At 32.2% G+C, this 20,275-nt stretch overlaps 1 protein-coding gene and 1 long non-coding RNA gene across 2 annotated transcripts; both read left to right on the top strand.

The window, feature by feature from the left end:
• Positions 1–488: 488 nt before the first annotated feature.
• LOC130987950 (uncharacterized) lies at positions 489–7,999 on the top strand. The gene is made up of 11 exons (XM_057911664.1): positions 489–850; positions 1,199–1,267; positions 2,072–2,167; positions 2,331–2,455; positions 2,865–3,060; positions 3,709–3,884; positions 4,525–4,654; positions 4,966–5,126; positions 5,953–6,029; positions 6,125–6,200; positions 7,407–7,999. Exons 1-11 carry the CDS (start codon positions 572–574, stop codon positions 7,630–7,632), a joined length of 1,611 nt encoding a protein of 536 aa, XP_057767647.1. The 5' UTR covers positions 489–571; the 3' UTR covers positions 7,633–7,999.
• Positions 8,000–15,804: 7,805 nt separating this feature from the next.
• LOC130987949 (uncharacterized) lies at positions 15,805–17,186 on the top strand. Its single transcript, XR_009089884.1, has 2 exons — positions 15,805–16,467; positions 16,995–17,186. It is a non-coding gene; the product is annotated as an uncharacterized LOC130987949 (long non-coding RNA).
• Positions 17,187–20,275: the final 3,089 nt, after the last annotated feature.

Here is a 20,275-nt window from a genome sequence, read left to right as displayed (position 1 = left end):
ATTAATGAATGATATTTCAAAATTACATTTGAGCATATCATAAATGTTTAATTAAAATTACATCTAATCTACTTACATTGAAAAAGATTTTAGAAGTCTTCTTTTAAAATTAGTCGACCGGAATTGAACATCGTTTACTTGCAAAATTTAGGAGAAATTGAAATTTAAAACATTTTATGACAAACACTAAGAATTCGAGACATAAAATACTATTAATGTTATCCTCCAAAGTTTATTTCAAAAAAGAAAAAGAAAAATGTTATCTTCCAAAGTTACAATCTAATTATTATATTATATTATTTTTTTGATAAATTAACAGTATTAAATAAAAAAAAATTAAAGATCGCATCCAACAAGAAACTCGAGTCCAAAACCTTTGACCTTAGATAACTCTTTTCCGCTTGGCTAACACACGCACACACACACGTACTTTTTAGTTCCAAATATGTTTTATTTTTAGTTCCAAATATGTTTTCTATAGTAAACAGTTAAGTCCAAGAGAAAACACCCCATTGTTTACCTCAACTTGAACCGAAACCCTTAATTCCCAATTGCAATCTCTCACAAAGCCATGCAATTATCCCCAAACCCCAATTTGCGATCCATCAATTCAAACTTCATCTTCTGCAGTTCGAGCTGCAAGTTCGAGAATTTGGGATTCTCGGCCACAGTTTTCCCATCCTTCAAGCTAAGAGTTCCCCATTCGATTAATTTCAGTGGCACCAGACGTCGCCGTTTTGCTCCCGCCGCCCAAAAAGTCTCCGGTCCTGACTACTATTCCGTTCTCAATGTCAGTAGAAATGCCAATCTGCAAGAAATTAAAGCCGCTTATCGGTCGCTTGCTAGGAGGGTAAGTGTTTGCATCATTTCGTGTGCGTGCCAATGCAATCATTCAATGTTGTTGCATGGTTTTGTCGAAATGTCTGAGGTGTAGAAATGGAGGAACTGAGGTGTTTTAAAGGCTAAAGTTGTTTTTTTTAATACCTTCAGAGTATTCTATCCATAAGCATACTCGATTATTTGATGACTTTATATGTAGTCCCTGCCATTGTATAGTGATTGGTTGTGTTGAGCTTCGTTTCTGCATTTATTGTGTATGTATGTGTGAATGAATGTATTATCTACTAGGTTTTCTGCTTACCTAAATCTTAAGTAGTTAAATCTCCAGTCTTTAGTAATTTAGTGTGCGCGAATGCAGTATCATCCTGATATGAACAAGGGTCCTGGTGCTGAAGAAAAGTTTAAAGAAATAGCTGCTGCGTATGAGGTAAAGTTATATCACATTTATCTAAAGGGAAAAACAACAAGATATTTTTTTTTTGAATGAAAGAATATAAAATAATTAAGTGAATACAATATTTACTTGGGGAAAATAAATTAAAATATTGTAATTCTGTAATATATAAAATAGAATAGAGATATATGGGTAGAGTTAAATATAAAATAGAATAGAGATATATGATATTTATTGGTTTAATTTAATTCATAATATTTTATTTTATTTTCTCCAAGTAAATATTGTATTCATGTTATTATATTTTTTAGGTCCTGTAGATATATTCACTTCTGTTCTTATTGAAATGTGATAAAAAAAAAACAATTTCAAGTTATTAATAATTTTTTTTATTTGATATAAACTACAAAACTACAGTTTTTAGGAAAACAGAAACTAAACTTTAATTTCAATAGGAACTTGTATGTTAAACTTTCGTTTAATAAGTCCTTGTACTTCTAGTTTGTGTTCGTGTAGGTAACTTAGACAAACACATTAAAAAATGACATCACGAGATCAGATATAGTATAGGGACTTATGGAAACAAAATTTTTGTACATGGACCTATTGAATTAAACTTTAATAGTACATGGACCTTAAGATGGGTTTTGGCTTTTGCCTTATTCATTATTCTTTTCTTCTATACATTTTTTTTGAGCCTGGACATCATAGGGTACTACTCCTTCCAGTATAAGACTGTTGCCAATTGATGTTCTCCTTCCTTTGATTGAATGATTAGGCGTATTGTCATGACAATTATCTTCTTTTCATTCCTTGGTAACAAAACTGCTTTTATAGATTCTGTCAGACACTCAAAAAAGGTCTGTATATGATCGTTTTGGTGAGGAAGGTCTTCGTGGAGAATTTGATGCAACACGTGCTGGTCCACAAGGGGTAAGATCATGTATCTCTGGCATTCTTTGCAATGTTTTTCATTTTTCGGATTTTCATATAAGTTTTTCGTCCTATCCTATGTATTTCCCACTTTCATACAGTACTACCCTATCAAATGATTTGATTTGGGGTCCAACTATTACCTGTAAATTACATGTTGTAGGTGGACCCTTTTGAAGTTTTTGCTGAATACTTTGGTGACCCTAGCAACTTTTTTGGAGGAAGCGGTGAGCAATCAGGCTTCAACTTTAACTTTAGAGAGAATAGCAGCCAGAATCTTGACATCCGGTAATAATCTAGTGGAATTTTCTGCATTAAATTTAATTTACCCCATCCACTAGGTTTTATCATGAGATCTCCAACTTTTTCCTTTAAGTTTCTTGGTTATCAGATGAATAAACTTTCAAATAAATCAATTGGCGGTAAACCTTTCGCACAAAATTGAGCTTTAAGTCACAGGGACCTTGATATTCCACAATCCATTAGTGTGTCAAATTCCTGTAGTGGGTGATTGTCTGGCCCGGATGTGGAACTCGAGTTAACCCTTTTACTGCCTGACTAGTTACGATTCGTGTATAATATTTTCTTCCTAAAAGCAGATAGTCTGGACATGAGTAGTATTGTTTTAGATATAAAATTTGGTTAAAACGTTGTCATGAATCAGAATGTCTAAATCTCTCTCTGCATTTATTTGCAGGTGCGATTTGTATTTGAGCTTCGAAGAATCTATTTTTGGGGGGAAGCGTGATGTTGAAGTACCATATTTTAAAACATGTGATGATTGTGGTGGAACGGGTGCAAAGTCCAGCAATTGCCTAAAAACATGTTCTGAATGTGGAGGTAGAGGACGAATAATGAAAACAGAGAAAACACCGTTTGGAGTTATGTCTCAGGTATCTGCATGTAACAATCTGTGGTGTATAAATACATTTCTACTAAGTTAATTTTGTGGGGGTTACTGTAATTGGACAAATCTTGATCTGGTAAGCTTCCTGTTTGAATCACCATGATAGCTAGTGCAAAAATGCAGTAGTGCTGCTTCACATTGCATGAAAAATATAATGTATATGCTAAGTTTCTAACAGTTTAGTTTCCAAAAAAGGTTGTAGAATTGAGAATTAATATATCTTTTTATATAAAATGAATAATTTAATTAGGTAGGCCGCAGGCAGAATAAGCAGGACTAAGGTTGTTGCAGAGGTTGTTCGGCTAAGCTCATATATCTTATAAACTCCTGATCTTGCTTATTGGGCTTCTAAAATATTTTGTTTCTAAAGGTGTTTTGCTCAAGTAAGAGCTCATTTTAAAAATAAATTAGGCTCTATATTTTTCTAGAAACAGCTTGTAAGACCCGAATTTCCTAAAGAATAAACTGAGTCCTCCTTATAAGCTTCTCACCAGACATCCTTGAAGTTCAAATCATTTGATCCTTCGAACAGGAAGCTGTATTACTTCATGAATGTCGTGTGGGCCTAGAAGCTGAGAGTTTTAATTCCAGCTCTTGCTTTAACATTATGTGTAGATAATTCTGTGAACTCTAGGTGACATCCTGCTCAAAATGCCATGGTGACGGGAAGATAATTACTGATAGGTGTCGCAGATGCAATGGCCGTGGCAGAGTTCAAGCACGGCGGAACATTGAGGTGGTTATTCCACCTGGCGTTGAGGAGGGAGCTAGAATGCAGATCCGAGGAGAGGGAAGTTCTGATAGAATGAGGTGTGTTTTTGAAGTTTGAATTTAATTTTGTTGATGAAGTTATTGGCTCCTCTTGGCTCTTTTACGGAATGCTCTTTGTTGCTTCTCTGCCCAAGTCATATTGACAAGTATCGTATGTAGTGCTTGACTGGTTAATTCTGGTAGTTAGCTTCTTTGTTCCTTCATGCGCCAACAGTTCTGATTGCAGTGTTCCGGATGCAGTTTGTGATATCAAGCAATGTGCTTGATTGATATCATGAACAGGAAATCATAAGCTCAAGAGGCAATTGTAGTTTGGAAATGAATGACACACAGGGTAGTTGCATCTCATTTTCTGTTACTCCCTGATATTGTGTTGAAAAAAGGTGAAGGTACATTTTACCTAAGCAGAAAAGACTGTAACATGGGCTCTTCTTAGTTGTGCTGGTATAAGTTTTAACTTTATTTAGCTAAGAGGCATCACTCCTACAACTTCCTGTTTAGTGGAGCTTTGGTTGATGTATTATTTTCAAACAGCACTCTGATGCCTAATTGAATATCATCTTGATGTACCCTAAATAAAATCATCTTTTGCAGTGCATGTTATGTATAATTATGTGTTGGTCTATGGAACTTGTACATTTATTTAAAAAATGTTCTATTGCCTGCTATTAATGCACAGGGGTATAGCGGGTGACTTGTATCTTGTTCTCCATATTGATGAGAAACAAGGAATTCAGAGAGATGGAATGAATCTATACTCAAGAGTGGATGTTGACTATACAGAAGCAATCCTAGGGGTTCTTAAGAAGGTACAGCCTTTCAGAATTCTCCATTGTTGTGCAATCAATATTTTTTGGTACTTCGGCTACAAAAGGATAATAAAATTAAGCTAAACAAGGCGACTCTGAAATTTGTCCGACCTCTTACTGATTTACTATCATCTCGAGATTTGTTTTAATCACTTCATATGAAAAATGAATTTAAGATATTCAACTGACAACTTGCAAATTACATTGCTCTCGATCTTTATTATATAAAGCAATGATCAGGTGAATTATGCTAGAGTCATGATAAACTGCATCATGCTTGAACTAAGAAAATCTTCTCATTCAAACCGCAGGTTGATACTGTTGAAGGTATGAAGGATCTTCAGATTCCCCCAGGAACTCAGCCAGGACAAAAATTAAGGCTACAGTACATGGGCGTGCCAGATATAAGAAAACCTTCTGCACGGGGCGATCATTTTTTCACTGTGGATGTTCGGATCCCAAAACATATAAGGTTTGCATCCAAGTATATTTGAATAGGATCTCTTTATATTAGTTAAATTATGTGGCTTCCATTTATAGAGATTTCATTTGCATTTGGTTAAGCATTGTAAAGGTGTAGAAGTTATGCTCTTGAATTCCTTCCTGCATCCTGCACACCTCTCTTACATCAGTATATCATAATAACAATTGAAATATGGTCAAAGGAAAAAATCTCTGTTTGGCAGGGCTTCCTCCTGTACTTATGAATTCCATTGGACCCACAAATGATACCTTGGAAGAATCAGTTGGGTTTGATTCTCTTTGAAATTCATGCCTAACCAAGCTGTTTTATCTGTTGTGTAACTAGATTCTGTTTGCCTTAAGCGAAGACGTCCATGAGTATTGTAGAAGAGAAAGGCAAGTCTTTTGATTGACCACAGTAGTATGTCAATCTATTAAGTGAGTTTGGCATAATAAAACTGTCTTCCAAATTGTTGATTTTGATTGTGAAATTTTATTTTTGTTAAGAAGCTTTTCCGTCTTCTTACGTCTACTATCACAACTCTCCATAGACGAATAAATATTTGAAAGGAAACCCCTAGACATTGTCCTCTTGAGTACAATTTATCATTCAATTAATCTTTTTATTGCAGGTGGACAGTATGTAATGTATCTCATATCAAATTAAATTTTTCTCAAGGACTTTGATGGTGTGTTCCTTTTCAGGAACCCTCTTGATAGTGGTCTCTTCCATTATGTTGCTATAACACACACACAAACACAAACATGCCTTCATTGCATTTTCTGTTAACCATAGTAAGAATTTTTTATCTGATCTGCTGTCACAACATTTTTAGTGATGCAGAACGGGAACTGGTTGAAAGGTTGGCGTCTCTTAGGAAAACTGAAGGTGTTCTCCAAGATCATAGAGAAGGTTTCCTTTTGAACTGACTAGTAGCTTTCAAATTATATATTGCCTTGTCCAATTATTGCCTTAACTGTTTTATTATCCTGAAACTCATGTTAAAGACGTGAAAGACCAAACTTCAGACGACAGAAGCAAAAGTGAAATGCATTGGTGGAAATCGATAAAGGATATGTTATGGTATGTGCATCCAGTTTGTTCTGCTGCTTTTTTCACTTTAATTGTATGCTTATATAGGAATTATATGTAAATCTATATTTATTTTCTTTCATGAGCATTTGAAATCTTTAGCTTGAGAAAGTGGTCCTTTTTGTCCAGAAATTTGGAGACGTGTGAATTTAAGTTGTTAAGTTTTGTTATAATCATATTCATAATCTTATCATAAAGCAGTAGCATGTCACTGTAAAGACCCATCTATGGTGGACCGGTTGGTCAGACACTGTTCTTGCAGAAGCAAAACTCGGAATATACTTTGGTTAGTCCCTGGAAGAAAATACGTTGTGCCCTGGAAAGAAAAGGGGACCATTTGTCATAAATATTACTCCGTATTACATTGTACTAATATTAGTGGACCATAGATGCGATGGTGATGGTGGTAGTGGCAGAGTAGAAAATATTTTAGGCGTGCAACAATATGTACACTTTAGGGTCTGCAAGAAAATATATTAGCTGTTGAGCTCCAATCATATTGAAAGTGAGGGTCTGGAATCACCAACACAAAGTTCGTGGTCATCTCTTTTTCCTTTTGGGCAGCACATAGTGATGTACCAATACGTAAATAGATTCTAAAAATGGACTCGCAAAACTTAAAATAATATTATATTATAGCTCATGTGGCTCGGTTATGAGATATGGTGACAATGTTATGAAAATTTAAGATAGAGGACACTTGCACATCATATTCCAAGAAACAGTGCTTGGATTGGTCAATGTATATCAATGCAGTTTTGCTGAAGCATCATAGCAGGATGATAAGCTGACATTGTCTTTCAAACTAGTAACCTTAGGTACCTCTTGAAGGATATGAGTAGTAGGTATTTCCCCCTTCTATTCCATCTCTACTTCCCTTATTATATTGCTGAAACGCCTCTTTTTCGCACTTGCGAGTCTTCTCTACCGTGTGGCACGTGTAATTTGGATTGTTATACATCCAATAGATCTTTCTTGTTGGTTTTAACGTAGGTAAAATCTGCCCTTAGCTCAACTAGCAGTCAGCTTTGAGTCTTTCATTTCTTTGTTGAGATTTAGGCCTGATGGCCGATTGAAACTATAATTATTGAATGTGCATCATATTTACGTACTAATATTTGTTATCTTCTTGCATCTCTAATCTCAGCCTTTATCTTAGATTAGTTTCGTGTTCTTTAATATGTTTTCACTTCATAGGAGAAGGCAACCCGGGGAAAAATTTGCATCAATCTGCATTGATACATCAGCACCAGCGATGTACACGAAGAACCTACCAAAGTTGCCTTCTATGAGTGCTACGTCTGTCATTTTGTTTTCAGCTGTTCTCACTTTCTTAATGAGCAAATCTTGGTGGTCTAAATTCTGGCAACGAAGGAAACAAATGGAGCTTGGAATTCACAAACGAGGTAAAAGGATAAAATAATGGAACATCTACAATGGTAACACAATTCTATCTCTATGCAAGTACATTCACTGCATGCTCTATAGTATCTTGAGAAACCATTATGGCCGCTCGAATCTCTAACCGGTTCAGTCGAGGCCAGCTCAGGCATTTAATGCTCGTTTGAGGAATACAATTGAGTTCTTGGTGGATCTACACTTGTATGTTGATACCAATCCATTCTTTCAAGTCCTAGCGTAGCGTGACAACTGTATATTTACCAGATTTTGATTATTGCCTATGTACCAACCGATCCTAAATTTGGATAAAATGTTTTCACCCTTGTAGACACTCTACATCCCTGTGTATACTTTTTCCTTCTTGTCACGAAAAGATGTGTCTTTCTCCATTTTTATAGGTCAACTGATTGAAAATGATGTGGTGAGATAGTCTAATGAGAAAACATAGTAGAACCTTGGGAATTTGTGTGATTCACTGCATGATTTCCTGGAAATGAAATCAATTTGGAGTGTGAAATATTGGCAAATAGTCATGTTTGGTTATTAATGGATTTTATTAGTCCCACCTTGTTGCTATCAATGTTAGGTGTGGGTTTTGGGTGTTTGGATTTTCTTGCAAAAAAGAAAGAGGGGTTTTTTTTTATCTTGCAAGCTACCATTTATGTGAATCATGTAGTTAGGAGGAATTATAGATGAGAAGGGTTTATAACATGTTTCATTATTTTGTATATGAGCCCTAATGTTTCTAAAGTTATCTATTAATTGCGCTTTCTTTAATCTCTGTGCCCAAAAGTATTGAGATATTTGTAATGGAAGGGAGGGAGTATGAATTCATCATACTACTACTTAATGTAAAGGCTTCCTAAATGTTGGGATTAGAAATAGTGAGAGTTTTGGTTGATAGTGAAGTTGGAAGAAAGTCGTGAATTGTGATGGGAAAAAACTTGAGAAATGGGTGTTGGTTGAAGTAACTTTTTGTGATTGTTTTTTTAATTGCTCAAACACTTGTGTGGGCTGACATTAATGTCGCGCCCCTTTTTCAATGTCGACTTTTCTAGCTGCCAACTCACGAGTCTCCTAATGTGAGATGCGACAAAATTATTTATCAAATTATATATATATATATATATATATATAGGGTTAGGTTTTATTGAGAAGCTCAAATGTGTTGAGAAGTTGAGAAGCAATCTAATAGATGAACATGTCAAATAGTTTTTATGAACGCGAGTTTGATCTGGGGTACGATCCTTGGCGGTGACGTATTTTTTAACAAATTAAATAGATTCGTATATTCGTCAGTTATATTTGGTATGTTCAAAGAATTTATTGATCTAGGGTCTAATTTCCATGTTCATCAAAATGTACTAATATGTTCATCTATTAGATTGCTTCTTAACTTCTCAACACATTTGAGCTTCTCAATTGAACCACTCCCTATATATATATATATATATATATATATATATATATATTTCATAATGCATAATTTGAGAAGGCACCGAGTTTTAAAAATCTTGTAAAATATAATGTGAGTGGAGAAAGGACCCCACATTTATTGATGTTTAGTGATGGAGTTATTACTATAAATGAGGTTTGCATATTTTTATGGGATGGGCGAAAAAGAAAAATTATAGTACATGTTTTTATGGAACGAAAGGAGTATTAGAGAATGGTTCCAATGAAATTCCTCGTATATGATGATATCTTAGATTGATTTGTACGTGTTTCTTTAATACTCTCTAACATCTTCCTCTCTATCTATCTATTTTGGTCCGTCCCTGAAACATTTTCCTAACTTATTTTTGGAAACAATTTCATTAATTATTACTCTTATAATTTCACTTTTTGTAGGACACATTCTCCACTTTCACTTACTATTCTCTTACAATGTCACTTTTTGTGGGATCCATTCTCCAATTTCACTAACTATTATTCTTACAATTTCACTTTTTATGGGACTCATTCTCTATGTATCAAATAGACAATTTTTTTTAATAAACTAACAGTATTAAAAAACGAAATTTAAAGACCGCGCCACAGAGAATTCGAACTCAAGACCTTTGGCCTTAAACATTAACCTCATACCACTTGACCAACACACACACAATTAACTTTTATTAAAACTCGTGTCATCTCTCCTTAGGAATATATTTGGGAGACGGATGGAGTATATTTTATGGCTGATATTTATTTGAAGAAGAATTTTTTTTACCTGAGTTCAAATTTTGGATAGAGCGAGAAATTTATTAATTTTTTGAATATCGTTTTTTAACATTGTATATTGTCTTAGTCAATACTATATTGTCTCACGAAAATTTTATTCATTTTTTTAAGAGGTTTAAATAAGAAATTAAGAATTATTGTTCACGATCTGGTCAATGTGTTTTTAAGTTATTGTCTCAATCTTTTTCAATAATAAAAAGGGTAAAAGTATAAATATTAAAGACTTAATATATTAAATGTGTCTTTATCATAATTTGGTGATAAAATAAAAAGGATATTCGTAATTAGTAAATTTAGAGTGATTTTTCTTTTATAAATAGATAATTACTTATATTTATGTAGAATAAAGATTTTGTTCCGACAGTGAATAAAGTGACAAAGCTGCCAATCCAACAAAAGCCTTTTAAAGCACTAGTATTATACCCGTGCTTCGCACGGTCCGATTATTCATACGTATTATAAAAATTTAAAAATGTATTTAAGTGATACAAAAAAAATACAGAGTAATCAAATCAAATTGAAAATTTAATAAAATATATAATATAAAAGAATAAATCTAATATATTATATTATGACAAAAAATTAAACACAAATATTAAGTGAAAATATTTAATTTCGTGTACGTACTGTACGCGGACATATATATATATATATATATATATATATATATATATATATATATATATATAGAGAGAGAGAGAGAGAGAGAGAGAGAGAAGATTAAATGAGATTGGACAAATGTGCTGAGAATGATTGCATAATCTAATATATGTGTTGCATAAAATGCTTGTAACGACTGCATAACAAAATTCAATTAATTATATAAAATTTTCGCAACCTCTAGAATTCGAATCCAGATAAAAATTTTATGCAGTATTATTTTGCAGCTTATGTAACACTATTACTGGCTTATAGTGTTGTCATGAGCTAATCAGAACTGGCGGTTCCGGCCTGAAACCGGCCCGAGATCAATGGTTTCGGCCCGAACCGTTGACCACGGGTCGGTTTCGAAACCAGAACCGCTAATAGCCCCGGGTCGGTTACGGTTTCAAAAGTCTCCCGCGGCCCGACGTTTCGGAATAACATGTAAATACTATTGTGAGTACAATTTCCATCATCATTCCCATATATCATAATGTTCATACCTCAATGATTAGTAACTCTTGATATAGATTAACTCTAACTTGTATTAATCATCATTACATAAGACACAACTAATGAAAATTGTCGACATTAGAATTCGAACAATAATTTTGGATCTGACAGCGTCAACGATAATCAAGATATTAAAATTTTATGTTCAATATTATGTCCACTCCATAATCTTCCATTCAAAACTTGCAAATCAATAATAATTAATATAATTCCATTACAATTATCTATGTTACTCCTTAATAGCTTATTTGGAGTTTCAACTTTGACCGAAAACCTAATTTCATTTATAAACTTAGACATGTAAATTTCATCTAACAAATTGCTACTTTAGTTAGATTTACATACATCATCTCAATTGCAAGTATAGCTCTATTCACCTCAATTTTAAGTTTACCTCTCTCTCTCTCTCAAGCATGTCATTTATATTTTCCGACTCTTTCTCCCATCCCCATTCAATTAGGTCATATCAATTTCTTGATATTGATATTGATAAACAAAATTTCTTTAATACACACACACATATATATATATATATATATATATATGTATGGTTAGCTTCTATGGAGACCACTCCCCTACATACAGAACAAAGATCAAATCATGTGCGTCGATCTTGCTTAATCTAACGGTTCATATAATTTCCTGATTTGATTTTTCATGTAATATATGTACATAATAATAATATGATATTATTATACAAATTGTTCTATAAAATAATTAATTAAACTGACTTTAGTGAAAATCATTTTAATACAATCTACACAATCCACTTAATAAAATTATAATATGGCCTCATCTAAAATAAATTAAATCGGCCCAGCCCAAGTCCAACATTTCAGGCCCAAAATCCAACCCTATTTATCTTCTTCCCTCATTTCACTCAGCTGTTCCATCACTCTCTCTCTCCCTCGCATAAATCCGCCTAACTTTCCTCATTTCACTCAGTCGCTCCATCACTCTCTCTCCCTCACAGAAATCCACCCTCTGAAATTCGCCTAACTTTCCCTCTTTTTCTCTCGGCTAGACGGTCAACTGCGAAGGATTGCCGCCGCCGCCGCGGTAACCATAGTAGCATCGCTACTTTCCTGCCTCTCCTGGCCAACGTCCAGCAGAACTCGCCGCCACCCTGCCATCTATTCTCTCTCTCTCGTCGGATTTAGTGAGGAAGAAGAGAGGGAGGAAGAGATTCTGTGGAGAGTGACTGAGATCGAGAGTGAGAATCCCGATTCGCGAATCCAATTTTTTTGGGGGGGGAGGGAGGATGCCGTGCGAATCCCACGCGAATCGCGCCCGCACCCGCCCCCCGCGCGTATCGGATGCTGCACTGTGTTGTTTTTGCGCGAATCCGTGCATCATAGGATCACGTTGAATAAATCCCGAAAATTTCGAAACTTCCTGTTCTGGGACCTGATCCGTCAATGAACATAATATGTGAACATTATTATGTTCATTTGTTTTCCTACGAAAATATCAACAAACATTAGTATGTTCATTTATTTATTTTTTACGAAAATATCGACGAACATAAGTATGTTCATTTATTTTTTACGAACATATCAACGAAAATTAGTATGTTCATTTGTTCTTTACGAACATATCAACGAATATAAGTATGTTCATTAGTATTTTCTACGAACACTGTGTTCCGTGGATGTGTTATTCACGTAACAGACTCTTCATCAAATTAATATTTCATAAATAAAAGATTTGATTGCCTATATCTATGACAATTAACGAAAATATCAAATCTTCACCAGATGAATCATCACCCTTGGATATACCAAGATCAACACACAGGATTTGGTCTTCATTCTTCGAATTTTTGAGGGCTACAATGAAAACACTTCTTAAAATATAAATATAAACGTTTTTTAATGTGCAAATTTTATCCAACATGGTTACGAATTCATCGAACATGATTACGAATTGTGAAAAATAATTTTTTGTTACCTTTGGGATTTGAACCCAAGACCACGAATTCATCCAACAGGGTTACGAATCAACCGTAGATCTTGATGATCTAAGAGCTGAAAATTGTTTATATTTTATATTTTAAGAAATGTTTTTATTTTAGCCCTCCCCTATATATATATATATATATATATATATATATATATATATATATATATATATATATACTCCCTCCGTACACGAAAGAACTTCCTATCTTTCCTTTTTGGGTTGTCCATAAAAGAACTTCTTACATATTTTTGGACTATACCCCACCACTTATAATAACTCTTACTTTCACTTTTTCACAACTCCCAATATTAATTATAATACTTTTTCACCACTCTCAATACACTCAACAACTTTTTCTCCACTTTTAATACACTTAATAATATTTTTCTTAAAACGTGTGTCACTCCCTCTTAGAAAGTTCTTTCGTGGGCGGAGAGAGTATAATATTATTTCATAAGTTAATAAAAGAATTAATATAAAGTGAATACTTTTGTTAGTATATATATATATATATATATATATATATATATATATAATTCAAATTGTATAAATAATTGCAACTATGTAACTGACTTATGATTATATTTTTTGAGAAAAAAAAAACATATACTTCATATGTCCCATAAAAATGGTCCACTTTTATCGTTTTTGTACGTCTACAAAAATTGTGTCTTCTCATTTATATACATATATTACCTATCAATAAATCAATACATATTACCCTCAATGTATCAATTTATTTTTTACTCATCCTACCACATATATTTCATCAAGTGGGTCCCTTTCTCCATTTACAATACAATAAGTGGCAGACCTAGCTAGGGGGCAGTGGGGGCATTGGACCCCACTGAAATTCAAAAAAATAATAATATACTTAGTATATATGTCTTTTTAATTTTAATAATTATATATAAATATTATTTTTGTTAGAATAGTATTATGTTTTGCATGAGAGATGATTAGTTGGTTTTCTCTATATTATTATTGGTATTAAAGTTCGTACGACAATAATAATATATTTAGAGTTAATTCTCGATAACGCATTAAGTATGATTAATACAACTTTCTTTAATATGTAAGTTTTTTATTCTCCAACACATCCTTAGGTAATATGTATGGAATCGGATCCCTCATTTAAGTCAATAAAGAAGATTTAATACTATGACACACTTTGAATTGAACTTCAAAATTCAATAAAGCTTTGTTTATGATTCTTTCCACCCAATAAAATAGAATTAATATTATGACACACTTTGAATTTGTAATACATTTTATATTGGATAAAAAAATATATAAAAATTTATCCTGTTGTGAGTGTTTTTACTTCATCATTAATAAACCTAGCCTTGTAGTACAATCTAAAAGAAGATGAGAGAAATGCTATGAAGTAATCGTGTTACTACTTTTTAAATAATGATGTGGTGTAATTTAAATGGTAATAATATAATTATACTCCTACTTCGCAGGGTCCGATTATTCATACGTATTTGTAATACATAATAGGAGTACTATAGAATTGTATAAATTAATATAAGTGATAAAAAAAAATACAAAGTAATCAAATCAAATTGAAAATTTACATTACATAATACAAAAAATAGGAACTGAAAAAACAAAAGAGTTTCACATCATACGACTTATATTATTAAGACAGTAGATTACTAATGAAAATCTACACAATACGAAATCTCTTCTCCTTTTGCAAATATCATCTCATCTGAATTCATACATTGGATATGTAGAAAATAGTTTAGCTAATATCAAAATTACACTATCACCATTTTTTTTGGGTTAATTGCGTGTAATATCACGAACTTTGCTCAAAATCCATTTTCCCCATGAACTTTTAAAAATCCAAATTATATCAAATACTTTGATATTTGTTCAAATTGCCCATGATTTAATTCTTGATTATTCAAAACTGACCCCATTAAATCTGGAATATTCAGTATTGACCCCTTCACAAAATAAATTACACAATAACCTCACCTTTTGAACTTATATATCAGAATACCCTAATGAATTTGTTCTTTTATAATTATAAAACATACACATCACACTCTCTCACGCTCTCACCTAAAATCGTATCAGAGTGGATTTTTATTGAAGAATTATATTATATTTAATTTATTTAGTAATGAACTCTACGTGGGAAGAGACTTCAAAGAAAAATTATAGATTCGGACAATTATCCAAAATATAATGCATCAGGCATTGGAAGAGACTTAAGATGCATATTGAATATATTTTCATTAATCAAAATTGACAATAAAGTCTTTAAAAAATCAATGTGAATTGATTTGAATTAGGTAATTAACCAAATTATTCCATTTTTGCCGCACAATGAGGTTTTTTTTTTTTTTTAAGTTGTACATATAATTTTGAATTCAACTATTGTACAATAAAAAAAACTAATAGGTAATTCTACCTATTGAGTATTTCAAAGCCCACAGTGTAAACATAGCCCATAGTTAATACGCAACAATGTCTATTCATTTAGAAGAAAAAAAATCAAAGCACAATGATAGTGTAAACAAAAAATAAATAAATTAAATACAACGCAATTCTACACTTTCAGCCATTTTCCCTAATTAAATAAATTAGGGAAATAAATTAAATACAACCCAATTAAATTAATACAACCCAATAAATTAAATACAACACATAGTGATAAAAAAATAAATCATGCAGTGTACTCTACCAACTAATGATGTCAAAGTCTTGATGGAGAAGCAGAAGCTACATCAAATAATCATACTCCATATTTTTTTTTGAACGACTCCATATTTTATTTCATTAAGTCAATATAGTTGAATTGTATCTTTCCACATTATGACTTTCTTTTTTTACTTAAGAAAAGTTCGAGAAGCTTGTTCTAGGATAATTACTATATCAACATAATTTATTTTTGAAATGTTTTTTAGAAACAAATTCACGAAAATAATCAAAATTAGGGTTAATAAGGCTGGAGGAACTAACGTGAAACCAATAAATTAAATAGAGCCCAATTTGATAAAAAAAAAAATAGAGCCCAATTCTACACTTTCAGCCCATTTCCCCTCAAATATCTCCTCACATTTTAGGGTTTCAAAAAAGAATCAGCGCCGCTACTCCTTCACTTTTCTCCCTCGTTCCTCTTCTCTCGGTCCAAACCCTCCTTCTTCCACATCTTCCGCTCTAACACACACAAATCAGACGATCACACTCTCCCTCTGAATCACTCAACCACCGTTGTCGGCCTGAAGCCATGGTCGCCGATGCTCTCCCTCGTCTTCTCTCTCTCTGCCTCACCCTCTACAGCGGCAAATCCGCCGGCCAAAAGCCCTATATCGCCAAACCACCAACTCCGCCCTCACATCTAGGCACTGATGCCGCTCCACTTGGCGTCGCCTCCCTCCTCGACGACAATAAATACGTCGCCGCCTTCCGCTGTACAACCCGTATCCAGCCGCCGCCGTCCGGGTTTCAAATGACAGCGTCTCCCGATCCCTAGCTCCAGATCTCGGCCGCCTCCCTGGTCTGCATCTTTAATTACAGATTGTTTTTTTATACTTATTAAGATCTTTATTGTTCGTTTATTAGTTTTTCGTTTTCTAATTTTTACCTTTTTTTTGTTTTTATAGTAGTATCATTTTGGTGGATCTATTAATATCATTTGTAAAGAAAAGTTTTTTTTATTTTTTTTGCAGATTAACTTTTTTTAAAACTGCGCATCTTTTGGCATCTGTTTTGGCCATCTGATTTTTGTAGATCTATAAACAAAAAAAAAAAAATTCGCAGATCTGATTTCAGCAATATTTTTTGGCATATGATTTTAGTAGATCTATGAACATCTATGAATATAATGAACTCTTTTTTGTGTTCAATAATGTTAGACAAATAAATGAAAAACTAATGAAAATATAAGATGTAGATTACTAATATATAATATATTCTCGGATTGAGGAAACCCTTTTAGGGATGATATAAAATTTCTTCTTCTTGATGCCTACTTGTTGTAAATCTTGAATATACACTAAAACCATTTTTTTGTGGCTTTTGTAGATTTTCTGTGCTCCATTGAAAGATTGAGTCTTTTGCAGATCTTCCGCGCTCCATTGATCTGCTGAGAAAATCTATACTAATATCAGCTACTACTTTTTAAATAAATATTGTACAGAATCACAAATGACATAAAAACATGAAAACCATAAAAACATAAAAAAAATAAACAAAAAGAATTAAATTAACCAGAGAGAGAGAGTTTGTACAGCAAATTGAGCAAGTTGGTCTCAAATCATTTGATATTTATAGGCTAATTGAGCAGCAAATTGGCTCCAAGATTTGTTGTATTCAAATTCAAATTCAAGTTTTGGCTCCAAAACCTAGTGGGTAAACAGCATTTGTGCTCAATTTCCAACAGATAAACATTGAAGCAAGCAATTACACATTGGATAAAAAGGGGCTGCAATTAAAATATCCATTGGGCTGAAAGGGTGCTGCTATTGGCGGGAAACACACTCCCCCAAAATTCTTTGCTTTAATATTAGTATAGATATTGTCACATTGCTTCCTATCATTGTTTGACTGTTCCATTTTTCTTCCAAAATTATTATTTATCATTATAAGGTTTGCTCAAAATTTCCCACCTATATGTATCTTTTTTTTTTGATAAGAAAAGTAAATATTATAGAACGAAAAGGCACCAGTAGTACCAAGAAGATTACAAAATCATGGGGGATTCATCATTCGACATCCACCTATGAATCCCAACTCCATCATTAACAAAACCAAAAATTCTACCCCAACTCCACACTCTAGCTTTGATTTCTCCAAACAGATTTGCACTCTCCCATCTTTTGTTCTCAAATCTACTCTCATTACGCATTTTCCAGATAAGCCAAGTAGTACAACACCAAAGAGTGTATCTAACTCTCATTACTCTTGGTATTAAATGACCGCCCTCTAGTTTGGTGGGTTATTTGCATAACTCACCTTAAATTTATGATAATTTTACATGACAAAGAGTGTGTGGTGCAGTAGAGAGCACGAGTTTTAATAAAAAAAATTGGAAGATATGATTTTAGTGTTAAAGGGTAGTATTGAGCTCACCAAATTGTAAAAAATAAATGGTGTGTGTTTTGTAAATATTGAGTGTGAATGTGGTATAAAGTACAAATTGACGATTTGATAAATTTAATACATAATTAATTTATGCATGTCATGTTTGGATCTTATAGAATCAATTTTTGAATTTGATATTAAAAGCTATTTCGCCTTGTAAATTAAATTTTATCCGTCTTAATTTTTTGAAGTTGTTTAATATGAACTTGAAAGAAAGTTTGAAAGGTATTTTTTATAATTAAAATAATGTATAATTGTGTTAATAATAATTATTTATTTTTATATAATTTAATTTACTTTTTATTTTAAATTTAATTATTAATTTTATTGAAAAAAATTGAACACCCCCCTAAATTGAATGTCTGGCTCTGTCACTGACAACATCACTAAGAAAATTGGGTAACAGTTTACCATTGAGTTTCAATAAATTGTTTAAAATAGTAAGTGATAAAGGCATTTGTATCAAATACAAAGAAAAATGGGTAGGAAATAAATGGGAATGGAGATGCAGTTGGAGGGCGGGAGCTCCTTGAGTGAGAAAAAGAAAGCTTCTATGCTTTATACTCTATCTTATTGACATGTTTTGTGCCAATTCAAGATAAGACGGACAAATGAAAGTGGGAGACGCAACGCGAAGGAATCTATTCATCGAAGTCGGCTTACAATGAGATGGAAAAGAAAGCATTTGGAGGAAATATTTTAGATGCATGAATATTCCCTTCCACCTCAATAAACTTGGGACATGTTGTCAAAATTCTCCAAATTCCAAGATATTTGAAACCTTGTGTACTGTGATATTGCTTGTATATGTTTTTGTCATCTCCAAAATATCAACATCATTATTGATATTCTTCCAGATGCTTGCAATCCTATTACAACATTCATAAAATAATTTAGTATGTTTTTGCATTTTGTAGAAAGACGCCTTCAATTATTTATGTTTTTACACTGGAGTGATGGTAGGGTGAGGTAGCAAAAATACTACCTCAATTTAAATGTTATATGCCTTTCAATGTACCCTATATAGCTCTACCTCCATCATGTCAGCAATTAGAAGATTGAATTTATAATCCTATCTTATGATATGTCTTAAGCTATTTTGATTTTGTTGTTTGTGTATTTTTATTAGTGAATTTTACCCTTTTGTACGTATTTAAATAAATTTTACTATTTATTTAAAAGAAATGACTGAAAGAAATAGTCAAGTGAAGAACTTTGCTCATGGTTGAATTAAACCACTATTGATTCTTAAATGAAATTCTTGAATGAAATGATAGCGATATGTCTAAATATTATGATTACGACACATTGGAAATATATCTAATTATATCCAACAAATTAAGGATAAGTGGAAGTATCATAATTATGTTTCTGTCTCCCATGGGATAAAATGGGCCCCTTTCTTAAATAATAATTACATGGTTTCAAGGGTTTCAATAATTAATTACCATCTGAATTATGTAGCATCCTATGATCACGAGCTTGGTTTTGGCAACGAATTGTTAATTTTAAATATATTAATTAATTTCCTGAATTTTTTTTCTTTCAGAAAATGGAAGCAACTTAAAACATGGAATTAGATGTTTGGGGAAATTATACTTCACATTCGATTAATTAGTTGAATTTTAATTAATGTCATAGGAGTAAAAGTTTATCTGTTATTTGGTGCGATTATAAATATGTTTCGAGATATGATTGCTCTATGCAATAAATGTAGTTTACTGGCTTCCATAATTGAGTAGTTCCACAAACTATTAAATTCAATTAGCATTTTCACTCGTGAAACTCACGGAAATCGTTTTTATATTTTATTATATATAATATTGATATAAATTTAATTATTATATGAAAATTTATAAATATAAATAAACAATATTATAATTTTAGCTAAATATAGTTGAGTTTAATATAAAAAAAAACAAAAAAAAACGTTCATAATAATAAATATTGATATTGTAAAAAGAATAGTATAAATTAAAAGAAAAAAATGAAACTGAAAATAAAAATAAAAATAAAAATAAAAATAAAAAGAATAAAAAAATAGATTTATTCAATATTTTTTCTTAAGTTTTGATCTTTAAATAAATAAAAATTTTACATTTTAAATCCAATATTAACATATATCAAATTAAAACTTTTGTCATGATGTTTAATTTGATATGCATATCAAATATTTTTATAACTAGTGGAATTTCAACATTTTATAAAATAAATAAAATAGA

This window comes from Salvia miltiorrhiza, chromosome 6 (assembly GCF_028751815.1).
Source record: "Salvia miltiorrhiza cultivar Shanhuang (shh) chromosome 6, IMPLAD_Smil_shh, whole genome shotgun sequence".
In the NCBI taxonomy this organism is placed as follows: Eukaryota; Viridiplantae; Streptophyta; class Magnoliopsida; order Lamiales; family Lamiaceae; genus Salvia; species Salvia miltiorrhiza.
Note: the sequence above shows the minus strand (reverse complement) of the source record. Positions and strands in the feature narration are given on the sequence as shown.

What these genes read in the sequence shown, in the direction of transcription:
- LOC130987950 (XM_057911664.1), top strand. Translation starts at nt 572, where the DNA reads ATGCAATTATCCCCAAACCCCAATTTGCGATCCATCAATTCAAACTTC. An exon ending in GGAAGTTCTGATAGAATGAG is followed by an intron (nt 3,885 to 4,524) that starts GTGTGTTTTTGA and finishes ATTAATGCACAG; the next exon opens with GGGTATAGCGGGTGACTTGT. An exon ending in TCTCCAAGATCATAGAGAAG is followed by an intron (nt 6,030 to 6,124) that starts GTTTCCTTTTGA and finishes CTCATGTTAAAG; the next exon opens with ACGTGAAAGACCAAACTTCA.